Here is a 12,239-nt window from a genome sequence, read left to right as displayed (position 1 = left end):
GTTTGGGGGCGGGATCGCCGCTCCTTTCCTTTCGTTGTGTTACCTGTGCCTTATATGTTCTCTAGTAAAGAGCTGTTATTTTTTTTCTTTTCCACGCCTTTTCGCCCGGAGCGTCTTAATTTCGAAGTCATGATTACTTAGGAGTGATTATTAATTACTTGGTTTTTCTCATATCCCGCCCTCCTTAGCAAACGCTTCTGCCTCGTTAAGCTGAGACAGTCAGGATGTTGCTGCTAACTGGAGTTACCTCCTGCATAAGAAGAGCTGCTGCTTTGACATATTTAGTCTCAGCAGTTACAATTCCAATATCCCCATTTTTAAAATTTTGTTTCTGTCTCTAGTTTTCCAATAAATCTGGTCCTGGAATAGGTTTAGGGGAGTCTGGCAAATAGAGAAAGGTGCCTGCACAGAAAGCTCTTGCTGTCCCTGTTGTGCCAAGAGTGGCATTGAAGGCACAGCAATACCCAGGCCGTGAGTATGAGCCTGTGCCCTGTCACTGCCTTCTGTCAGGCTGTGGGGAACCACCCCCAAAGGAGCAGCACATTTGAAAGTATAGAAAGAAAAATGTAATCGTTTACCAAAAAAAAAAAAAGGAGATAAAAATCAGAAAGACTGTAGCAAATCCACCTCTTGTGTAGCTGATCCACCTCCTGAGGGATGCTTCAGTGGACAGGAGAATTCCAGTGACAGAATATGGCTGGCTGCTGCTCCTGGTTTTGTCATGTAGTGCAGGACAACATCCCTGCCCCACCTGCTGCTCCCCAGGGTCAGTGGGTGCTGCTGCAGAACTCGCCCCAGGGGCAGTTGCTGAGCTCAAAAACTGCAGCTGTCAGCAGAGAACAAGGAGAGAAACCCCTCTTTGTCCAAATGCCCTTGGAATGCAGAGAAGGGACCTGGGGCAAACACCTCAGCAGAGGGGCCCTGGCAGAACAGGCATCTCCCCTCCTTTTCAGTGCCTTTCTTCCATCCTGCTGTTTTTTCCAATATTCCCAGCACGTTGCTGTCTCAGTTTGTATATAAATGTTTCTGCATGTGTTCAGGATGGCTCTTCCCCAAGGAATGCTGCCTCCTCCGTGGAACAGAGGTGATGATCTACCAGCCAAGCAGATTCACTCACTCAGAACCACTTTCTGCTCCCCCATTTTCTCACAGGAGACCATAAATCTATAATTTCTGTGGGTTTTTGCCTTTTCCAGGAAACTGAACTGAGAGAAAACCAGAATCAGCCAGAGCTGCTGCTGTGCTTTTCCTAGTTCTGCCATGAAATGAGATTTAAGAGGCTGGTGTCCATCCTTGGCTGTACCCTCTGTATCCCTCTGGCACACAGAGAGATAATTAATGAAAAATTAGTAATCTGTATTTATGGGCTCCTTTTGCAGACAATATTTGATTAATCTCCACAGTCATCTACTCAAATAAAAAGAGATTAACCGACATCCTAATCTGTCATAAGTCATACAGGCAGGGAGAGGGAGCTTTTACCTTGAGAGACAGACAGACAGAGCAGAGCCTACATTAGGGCTTAGCCCACATTGGTCTAAATCTAATTTAAGCCAACATTAGGACCCTAAAATCACGGAATTTTAGACTGTGCTTCAGAGGACTGTAATCTGTGATGTTGTTTTGTGCTTCTCCCTCTGCATCCACCTGTCATTGTTGCTCATCACACCAGTTCTTGTCTCCAGCAAAGAGAATCAGCTCACTCACTGATTCAGGTGGTTGCAGTGGGACCAGGAGTCCTCAGCCTGCAGGGCTTTTTTGGGGATGTCAAGACCTGCCAGCTCCATTGAGAAGCATCAGGGGTTGGGATATTTGGGAAAGCAGGAGCTTGTTTTCTGCAGGAATGTCCCATGTGATGGTTTTCCAGGGAGCTGCTGCAAATTTGCAAATCAAAACCAAACAAAATCAACGTGCAACATTCTGGATTTCCTCAGGCTATAAAAACATTGAAGCCTCCAAACATATCAGACCTGTTTTTCCACATTCCAGGGCTCCAGCCTACCTGTACCCTAAGGCTAAGGTGAAATCACTGTCTCACACAGTGATCTGTCCTTACATTCACAAGCTCTCCGAAAAATTCCCTCCCCGGATTTGCTTCAGGGGGGACATAAAGGAAACAGATAAGGAAATATCACAAATAGAACTTTTTCTGTGGATGCTCTGTGAAAGATGCAGAGGCACAAGTGTAAAGGGGAGACCAGGCTCCAAGGTATTCATGACTCAGCACCATCAACATCTTTTTGTCAGAGGTGCCATCAGGGAGTTGAAGTGAGTAGCAGCTGTGAGTCAGGATGGCAGTGTGGGCTCTGGCATGACAGGGAACTGCTTTTCCCACTCTCTGCCTGTTCCATGAGCCACCAGCCCCCACCAGCTCGTTCACAGGCTGCTGCAGACCACGGGAGCAGGATTAAATTCTTGGCTGGGAGGTAATTTTGTGGGTGTTTAGCAAACAATGTTGATGTCTGATCAGATTGAAACCCCTTTAATTGGCATTTCCTTATGGTGGATGAGCCCACAGGACAAAACAGATGCCTTGGGGCCAACAGAGCATCCTAAATAGGAAAATATCAACCCTCTGTACAGAGCATTTGGTATCAACAGCATGGTTTCTCCAGTGCTGGTGGTTTGCCTTGCCCATGTCCTGTTATCCTAGTAGGAATGTAAGGAGCTCACACCAAATCCAAACCATGTTTGACAGCCTTCTAGAAAATGTTGCATAAATGTATATTCTGATTTCTCATTATTTGGGCAAAGAACTAAAGTATCTTGAGAGAAAAATCTTTGTTGCAGCAGAAATCTGGGTATTTAAGGTGGTAGGAAATGCCATTTTCCAGCCTTGCCTTCCATATCATCCTGACTTGTGCCTTACAGCAGCCAATTACATCCATTAAGGAATAGCACAAGAACCATAAACTAGACAAAATAAATCTGTGCTACTGTGAAACACACATAAAGCTGTAATTTTTAATGCTTTTGTGAGCTCTTTAAAGCACCATGGAACAGGCTGCAGGGAAAAGCAGGCACTTGGCAGCCAATCACCTGGCAAGTGTTAAAAGGAACAACTTCAGTATTGCTCAGGAGATGGCAGAGGTGACATCCATCTCTACCCTCTGGGTCTTTCTGCTTCGCTGGATTATATAATTTGGTTATTCTTCAGACAAAATGTGCAAGAATGTACATATTGGCAACAGTAACAACAGGAAAAAGGGAAACCAAGAACGCTGGTGGCTCTGCCTTGGTGCTGTCTTTGTGTTGGCTTTGCCCTTTCCTTCATAAACTCTTCAGTACAGAAATTCTTTTCTTCGGCCTCCCCTTTTGGTTTCACCTCATTTGCTGTGAAGAATTATTAATGCTCTGTGTTGAGTTCTCTTGTGGGGTTAGGTTTTTTCCTACAAACACAGGAGTTTGTGCTGCAGAGCCTTCCCTGTCTCTCAGGCTGATCTGCCACCACCAAAAAGCTGCAGGCACCAGGTTGGCTCTGTAACAGGAAAGGGAAACCTGACAAGCCACATGAAATGCTGAAACAGCAACTAAAACACTTGTTTTTCCCAGCAGGCACCCAGGGCCTCTCTGAGGATTAAACCTGCTGCTAAATTTAGCTGTGTCTCCCTGGAGTCAGTATCTGAAGTTATCAGATCAGGACATCTCCCGGGGGAATGACGTGTGGCCCCTGGAAGTTTAAGCCCTGGCAGCTCCTCTCCTCCCTGGGCTGCAGCAGAGCTGGGAACATTCTGTGGAGTGGGGATTCCTCAAAGGACATGGACCTGCTCTCATCAGCCTGTTCATTTACAGATCCTGAGCGAAATAATGACACTGAACTGGATGTCACAGCAGACCAGAATTGTTAAAGCACCTGAAATGCTCTAATCCCCTTTTTTAGTTTAGTTTTGCTTTTTTTTTTTTAATAGGCATTAGGCTTGCACTGACCTTCTTTCCCACTGGTTGGGTCATGCAAACACTTTAAACCCTTCATTCCAAAGCAACTTAACACTCCCAACTGCTCTGATGAATTAAGGAGTGTTAATAAACATTTTAAATTATTAAATCTGGGAGGAGACAAGTGAAACCCTTCAGAAAATAAATGACCTTTTGCAGATCCTCATTTAGTGCACCAGGTCGATTGACTGTGTCATGTTTTCCCCATCACCTCCATCTCTGTAGCCTGGAAACAAGTTACTTCATCTCTCTAGGAAATGCCCAGCTCCATTTTCAGGCTGTTTGGAGCAGAGTCCCAAAGGAGAAAATGTGTGTACAGGTCCAGTGGGACTTCCCAGAAGTGCAGGAGCAGCCCTGTGTCCCTGTGGTTATTGGAAGGTCCATCTCTGCTCCTGTCTGGAATTGTACCCGACTGCCAGTGCTGAGCCAGGGAAATTCCAGACAGGTCCCATCTCCCTCACCAGGAAAGGCTTCACTAAATGGACCTTGTGACTCCTCTTTATGGCACTTATCTTCTCAATACTCCCCCCATTCCTGTTGGGTACTCTGAAGGTGTTCAGAGCTCAAATTTTAACGTCCCTTGGAATATTTCTCGTGGTTGGAAGCTGTGATCTGACTCAGTCCAAAAGACTCTGAAGGGCAAGGACTCTTAGAGAGTCTCTGCACTTAGAGAGCAGAGCAGCAGTCAACAGGAGCCACACTAAATATTCACATTCATGCAGAGCATTTTGATTTTTTTCAGTTTTAAATACTGAAACTCCATATAAATATGCTGGAAGGGGGGAGGGGGCTGTATATGTGTGTGTATATTTAGCAGTCCCAGGTGAGTGCTCTCCTCCCTCTTATAATGACCAAAGGAAAGACAGACAGCAGGTACAAATGCCAAAGGAATCAGTTTCCTTATTTCTTTCCCTGAAATCTCAGCAAGTCTGGTTTGAGGCAACACTACAAACACCTTTTCCCATGTTATTTCCAATTATAACAGGCACAGCTGCAGGACATAAAGTCTGATCTCTCTCTTCAGAATGATTCTGTCATTGGGTCAAGGAGACTCAAAGTAGCTCAAGGAGCTTCTGTTTGGCTCCTGGGGCTGGGGAGGGAAAAAAGAAACACACGGATTTCCTCGAGTGCCACCGGACAATCAGAGTCACTTCACAATTTTTATTTGTTGATGGCTTCTATAAAACATAATTCCCCTTGGCTCAGACATCTCATAAAACATTTAGTGTCTCGTGCATGCTTGTGGTACAGCAGGTTTCAGTAGAGCAGCATCTGCAGAGCCAGCCAGTGGAGCTGTCAGGCAGAATTCCTGTTTTCTACTGCAGGGGAGGGGGACTCACAAAATTAAGGCACTGTCAAACCCCAAACCCACAAACCATTTGTCCTTCCAGACTGGCTTTCCTCTGATTGTGTATATATATATATTTATTTTTAATTAACCATCAGTTGCAATTGTGAACAGGCACACACACACACACAAACAAAACCCCACTTTCCTTAAATCCTCCTGTTCCTATTCCCAGTTGGGAGGTGCCAGCAGCAACCTCAGTGCTGGGGATGGGAAATGCTGCTCAACTGGGAGCCCAGTGCTTCATCCCCACGTGTGCCATCCTCACCATGGTGATTCCAGCCCTTGGATTATGCCACTTCTAAGGACAAAATCAGTTATAAGAACAGCTTAAAACTACTGTAAAAGCCAGTATTCACTAAGCAGAACATGAATGAGCTGACAGACTCCTCCTGAGCCATGCAAGGCATTGATTCTCCACTCACTGGGCACAAGCTGCATTCACAGACCAGTGGTTTGGCCCAAAGGGACCTACAAGGGGCAATCAGTATTTTCAGCTGGTGTGTTTTTAATCAGTCCTTTAAAGAAGTTTTAATGAGCTGGTGTGAGATCCACTGCTTCAGCCTTTCTATCTTAATTCAAGGATATAGGAAACATTCCTTCCTGCATCCAGAGAGTGTCCAGGCTGCCCTTTAGGATCACTGCTACAAGAACAAACCAGCACGTGGCTGTGGGCTTAAGACCCGAATTAGAAGTTCCAACCCTCTATATAAAGATGCAACATTAAAAAAAGCCAGATTCAGGTCCATGATTGAGGTGCCCTGGCAATTATAAATAAATAGTAATAAATACTTACACACACACACTCTTCTTGTATCCCACAGGATTACAAACAAACCAGACCATGCTTCTCCCCTGGTTAAATAGGATCAGGTTTGAAGTGGGACACACAGTTTAGGGTAGTGACAGTGCCAACACATGGCACTGGGAGCACTTCACAGCTTCAGAGCTCTTGCAAACACAGACTTTAAGCAAGTGACTGTCCATTAGAATCAGAGGGAACTGAGGTGAGAGGAACAGAGTTTGGCTCAGGCAAAGTCCTCACTGCATTTAAAATGTCACATTACTTGGAGATATGGCACATGTGGGAGCAAGGAAAAATCAGATCAGGCTCATAAGAGACCATTTAATTTCCTCAAGTATTAAATCTGATTTCCACACTGACTGTGTCTTAACAGTTTGTTGTTTTGGCAGACACCAGAAAGGTCAATGAAAACTCAAAGGAACTTATGAGTTGCAGGAGCACAAACCATTCCCTCCATTCATAAACAAACACAGTGAGAATATTTTTACATCAATTGAAAACGCTGCATCAAAATTGCTGACAGCTTGGGAACTGGCACCCACTTTATCACCCTGGCACAAAACCTACAAATCCCTGAATGTATGATCAGACTAGAGAGGCAGAGACCAAGCAGCAAGCACAGAGAGCAAAACTGAAATTCAGGAACCCGCCTGGCAGTGTCCTGGCTTCCACCTCTCCTCTGGAGCCTGAGGGAGAACGACTGGAGCACAAAGGAAGTCACGGGTGGCTTTGAGACTCAGCTCCAGAAGGATTTTCTTGGCCTGTTTTCTGCGTCGTTGCTTTTTTATTCAGCTTTTTTCGCCTTCCTTTTCCTTGTGCCTTCATTGAGCTCCTCTTTCGACTTTGCAGGAGGAGGAGGAGGCGGGTGGGAAACCTCATGGGAGGCCCCGTGGTGGTCGTGGTGGTGGCCTGGGTGCCCACTGGAGGCAGAGCCAAAGAGCACGGGGCAGACGAGGTTTTCCAGCGGAGCGAAGGGGGAGGCGTGCGAGTGAGTGGCCGTCATGAAAACCTGCCAGGCACCAGGGAAAACCTGGGGGTTAAAGATCACCCACCCCAGCCAGGGAATACTGACCAGCTGGGACATTCCACTGCCCCCAGCTAAAGTCCCCACTGCTCCATGACTCGAGGCACAAGGGTCTTCTATCCCCCTGCCTGTATTATGGACAATTTAGCCTCGAATGCCCTGAGCAGACCCTTCCAGGGATGTACAGCCAGGGCTGTGACCTACCTGCCTGCATCTTCAGGCACCTTTTAAAAGTTACACTCCACAGACTGTGAAGATAAAGTGCAGACTGTTCACAATATTTTCTGCATGTACACATACAAACTGATGTAAAGAACTGAAACTACTTTAATTTCACCTGGAGACGGTGAGAGGGAAAAGGGAAAAAACTGCAAACAAACAAAACCCAACAAACTACATAAGAGTGTTTTCCCATTTGATTTCTGTCATCAGACTGTGGGTTGTTTACCACTGCCTTCTCTCTTGGAAGACTTCAAGAGTGAACTGAAATAGTCAAACCAAGAAACACGAGGATCTTTTACAGCCCCACCTGTATGATGGAGAATTTAGCCTTGAATGCCCCAAGCAGATTCCTCCTGGGATGTACAGCCTGTAAGTGGCTCAGGAATACCCTCAGTTTAGGTCTGTACCCGTTCTCTGGTTCTGTAATTTGTAGCATCAAACCTGCTGTGACCTTACCTTGCAAACAATCATGAACATGGTGAAAAAGAAGATGAGGTTGGCTTCAGAGATGGGGAGCCAGTGAGTCTGCTGCAGGGTGAAGAGGACTGTGCCATACAGACTGGCCTTTGTAGGGCTGAAGGAGAAAGAAGGAAGGTTTTCTGGGAGGTTTGCATCCAGCCCTGAATGGTTCTTTACATTTCACTCTGGCTCTGACCAAAAATTGCCTACTTACAAGGACATGTGAAGAATTTCATTTGTTTCTGGCTTCCAGACCCCACGCAGCAGTTGCTCAAAGTTAGACATCAATGCCACACCAGAACCTGTGACACAGGAAAACCTGTCAAACAGCTGGAACTGCCACACCAGAGAGCTCTGCTGTCTGCTCTGGATCCTCAAGGGAGAAGGACAACCCAGGGGGGCAAAGGGTTCATGACACTCTCCCCAAATTTAAAAGTTAGCCTAAAACAACAGAGCAGGGCAAATGCTTTCTGGAATCTCCAGAAGTGTTTCCTAATGCAGGGAAAGGGCATTTCCCTCTTCCATCTGCTGATGCTCAAGTGCTTGCTCCAAATAAAAGCTAAAAGAAAACTGCCTGGGCTGTTTCAACACTGACAAGTAGAACACAGGAGAAGGAATGAAGAATTCCTAAATGACTCCAGCCCTTCATGCCCCCCTGGAAGCTGGATGATGACTCAGCTCTGCGAGCAGGAACAAATGCACTGTGGGCAGCCCGAGTGACCCAGCCGAGCACGTCCAGCCTGCTGCTCGCTCTGAGCTTCCCTCCCAGCCTCTCCCAGCCCTGCCCAGGAGTTTGGATCCCTCCCTGCTGCCTCTGGGCTCTCTCCCGTGTCACCTTTGACCCAGCCCGTGGCCATCATGACGAACCACCCGTGGTGGTAGAGGTGGTGCGCGTGGTGCACCCCGGCCGCGATCTTGCGCACTCGGACCACCTCCTTCATGGCCACGAAGACGAGCTTCACGGGCAGGAAGCTCACACACTTGTAGAAGAGGTTCATGGGGCAGAAGAATATCAAATACCTGCGGAAAAAACACCAAGAGTTTAAGGAGCTGTTGGTTTGTCCCGATCTGGGACGTGCAGGGAGGAGCAGTGTGGCATCAGCCTGAGTTATGTCAGGTGGGAGTGAAGGGGAAGAAAGAAAAAACATTTTTAATTTCATAGCTGATTCTATAAAAAAAGAAAAAAAATGTTCTTAATTTCCCAGCTGATTCTATAAAAAAGGAAAAAATATTCTTAAATTTCCCAGCTGATTCTATAAAAAAGGAAAAAATATTCTTAATTTCATAGCTGATTCTATAAAAAAGGAAAAAATGTTCTTAATTTCATAGCTGATTCTATAAAAAAGGAAAAATATTCTTAATTTCATAACTGACTCTATAAAAAAGGAAAAAAATATTCTTAATTTCCCAGCTGATTCTATAAAAAAGGAAAAAAATGATCTTAATTTCATAGCTGATTCTATAAAAAAAGAAAAAAATGATCTTAATTTCCTGACTGATTCTATAAAAAAAGAAAAAAAATTATCTTAATTTCATAGCTGATTCTATAAAAAAGGAAAAATATTCTTAATTTCATAGCTGATTCTATAAAAAAAGAAAAAATGTTCTTAATTTCATGGTTGATTCTATAGAAAAAGAAAAAAATGATCTTAATTTCATAGCTGATTCTATAAAAAAAGAAAAAAAATGTTCTTAATTTCCCAGCTGATCCTATAAAAAAAGAAAAAAAATTATCTTAATTTCATAGCTGATTCTATAAAAAAAAAGAATCAAAGATTCTTAATTTCCCAGATGATCGTAAAAAAAAAAAAATGGAAGGAAAGATTCTTAATTTCATGGCTGATTCTAGAAAAAAGGAAAAAATATTCTTAATTTCATAGTTGATTCTATAAAAAAACGGAATCAAAGATTCTTAATTTCCCAACTGATTGTAAAAAAAAAATAAAAATTCTTAATTTCCTGGTTGATTCTACAAAAAAGGAAGAAATATTCTTAATTTCATAGCTGATTGTATAAAAAAAGAAAGAACGATTCTGAATTACATAACTGATTCTATAAAAAAGGAAAGAAAGATTCTGAATTTCATAGCTGGTTCTGTGAAAAAAGAAAAATTCTGAATTTCATAGCTGATTCTATAGGAAACCAGTGTGGAACAAAGCCTCTCTACAGCAACAATTAATTGAGTTGATATTAAATGGATTCAGGGAACTCCCACTACTGGTACTATTCTGTTTTGAATAAAAAAACCAACCATTTTAACTCAGAATCTTTTCAAATTTTACATCTTGTATGGTCCAGAGGCATCAGAAGCTACATATACTGAAATTATACTACAGACAGAGAACAGATATCCCCTTTTGCAGAAGATTGCCTGAAAGAATATCTTTCTTTTTATTTTCTTAAGCACAGAAAACCTGGTAGCTGAGGGATTCACCCCAAGGCTTCTGTGTATGAACATTTCATTCATGTTTCCTAACAATGTTCATTCTGGCATGCAAAGGCACACATAAGCTGTGCACCCTGAGGAAATCAAAGGTTAATTTGTGCACATTTCACTATCACAAGGAATAAAATGCCCCCAAATCTTCAGGGAGGGCCACTCCTCTCTATGGAGTATCAGCTGTGGTTTGGCCCTGGCTCAGCAGCAGCTGCTATGAATAGAAGTGCCCAGCCCTTGGCCTGGCCCCAGCCCAGATAATCACAGCATTAGGCAACTGGGCAGGGAAACTGGGAGCTGGAGCCAGGAACGCAAAAGACTCAAAGTCTACCTCACCCCACCTCCCCTGACCCCAGTTAATCCAAGCAGGATCACAAACAGAACATCTCCCTCCCCACCAGAGGGCTGTTCACAGGGGGAAGGGACTCACCAAACTGCCGTGGCCAGGATGACACTGGAGTTGTTGCTGAAGTACCCAAGGGGTGCCTCTCCAAGCAGCAGAGCAGCCAGGATGTAGCTCCCGAAGCAGTGGAGCATCGCGCAGAGCCAGGAGGCAAAAGGGCTCTTCCGGGACATCTCCACGGCTCCTGGGAAGCAAGTTGGAAATCACAGAGTCATCCAGGTTGGAAGAGACCGTCAAGATCATAGAATCAGAGAATCAGCTGGGTTGGAAGGGACCTTCGAGATCATCAAGTCCAACCCTTGAGATCGTCCAGTCCGACCTTCAGTGAGAAGATGAGTCCAGCAAATAAGCAGAAGCTTCAAGACCCGCTAAGAAAGAGGCTTGAGGGGCGTGTTCTCCCACAAAGTAAGTCAAAGAAAAGTGCTTGTAAAACAAGATGCCAAAGTGTGTGTTCTGTGAAGCCCAAGCAAGTAGCAGAGATTGCCAAGAAATGGTAAATGTGAAGGCCCCCCCTGCAGGTTTCACATTCATCAGAAGTTTATGAACTGAGAGTTTCTCTCCTTTATGTGCTGCTACTTCCTGCAACCAGAAAGAACATTTCTTCCCTCAAAATCAATGTCTTTTTACAGTCTAAAAATAAAATGCATACTAGTACCATTCTCTTCATCGCTTCAACCTAGGTGCCCTCTAGAATTCATGAACAATCTGTTCAGCTCTTTCATTCATAAGATAACCTGTAAAAACAGAATAGGAATTCTTAATCTTTATTTGAAAGAAGATGTTTTGAGGATTCTTCCCCACTCCTGTGCTAGGCTGGGAATACCCTTTGAAAATACAGTGAGGTATTAAAAGAGTGTTACTATTTGTTAATACATTGTGGTCTCCTCCCACAACCTTTTTTAAATTCCTGTAGCCATTTTCATCCACCTCTGTACTCCTTCAGGGAAATCTCCCAATAACATCAATCCTGTGAGATCGTTTCATCGCCTTATAACAGCTCCAAAGTCCTTTGTGCAGCATTTCAGAGACAAAACTCTGTTCAGTGAGCCAGGAACAGGCAATCAAGAGAGAGAATGATCAGATGTTGTGTCAAGGCAGCTACCTGGCCCATCTTAAACAGCAGTAAGTGCCAAAGCTGTGAGAGCTCAGGCTCTTCTATCCCCAGGACATTTGAACCAGCTGAAAACAGCGAGACAGCTGCAACAGCCGAGACATGAAACTGGTTCTATAGGAACCTGTGGTTTAGCTTGAGGCTTAAATTTAGTAACACGTGTTTTTCTTTGGCTCCACGAGGCCCTGCTGTCTCCAAGGAGGAAACAGGACGGTTCTGTCCCGACACTGATCTTCGGGAGCTGTGGGATGGAGCACTGCAGGAATCCAAGGAAAAGCACACCCCAGCCTTATCCAGCCCCAGTGGATTCCTGAGCTTGCATACATTTAAAAGGCTATTTTTGTGAGAGCTGCCTGTTAACTGTTCCCTTCAGGACTTAATGCTGGAAGACAGCTGGAAGCGATCAGGCCTTGGAAAACCCAGCAACTTGTTTACAGGGAGTTTAACTAGAACAGAGCGTGGATTGTGCAGCACAAGAGACCACACAAGGGGGG

General features: G+C 44.5%; 1 protein-coding gene across 2 annotated transcripts; it reads right to left on the bottom strand.

The window, feature by feature from the left end:
• Positions 1–5,064: 5,064 nt before the first annotated feature.
• TMEM38A (transmembrane protein 38A) lies at positions 5,065–11,370 on the bottom strand. 2 transcript variants are annotated; one of them, XM_018083524.2, is made up of 6 exons: positions 11,290–11,370; positions 10,662–10,818; positions 8,630–8,814; positions 8,009–8,096; positions 7,792–7,909; positions 5,065–7,098 (listed from the first exon to the last, which is right to left on the bottom strand). In XM_018083524.2, exons 2-6 carry the CDS (start codon positions 10,805–10,807, stop codon positions 6,874–6,876), a joined length of 762 nt encoding a protein of 253 aa, XP_017939013.1. In that variant the 5' UTR covers positions 10,808–10,818; positions 11,290–11,370; the 3' UTR covers positions 5,065–6,873. The 2 variants fall into 2 exon arrangements, with proteins under 2 accessions (XP_017939013.1, XP_029819775.1); XM_029963915.1 differs by lacking the exon at positions 11,290–11,370 and having other exon boundaries at positions 10,662–11,133.
• Positions 11,371–12,239: the final 869 nt, after the last annotated feature.

This window comes from Manacus vitellinus, unplaced genomic scaffold (genome assembly GCF_001715985.3).
Source record: "Manacus vitellinus isolate BGI_N305 unplaced genomic scaffold, ASM171598v3 scaffold_64_pilon, whole genome shotgun sequence".
Lineage (NCBI taxonomy): Eukaryota > Metazoa > Chordata > Aves > Passeriformes > Pipridae > Manacus > Manacus vitellinus.
This window is presented reverse-complemented; position numbering and strand designations above follow the sequence as displayed.

Excerpts from the sequence above, each read along its gene's own strand:
- TMEM38A (XM_018083524.2), bottom strand. The coding sequence starts at position 10,807 with ATGTCCCGGAAGAGCCCTTTTGCCTCCTGGCTCTGCGCGATGCTCCAC. Across the intron at positions 7,910-8,008 it reads GAAATTCTTCACATGTCCTT|CCCTACAAAGGCCAGTCTGT; the intron begins GTAAGTAGGCAA and ends TTTCTCCTTCAG. Across the intron at positions 7,099-7,791 it reads TGTTCATGATTGTTTGCAAG|GTTTTCATGACGGCCACTCA; the intron begins GTAAGGTCACAG and ends GGTGCCTGGCAG.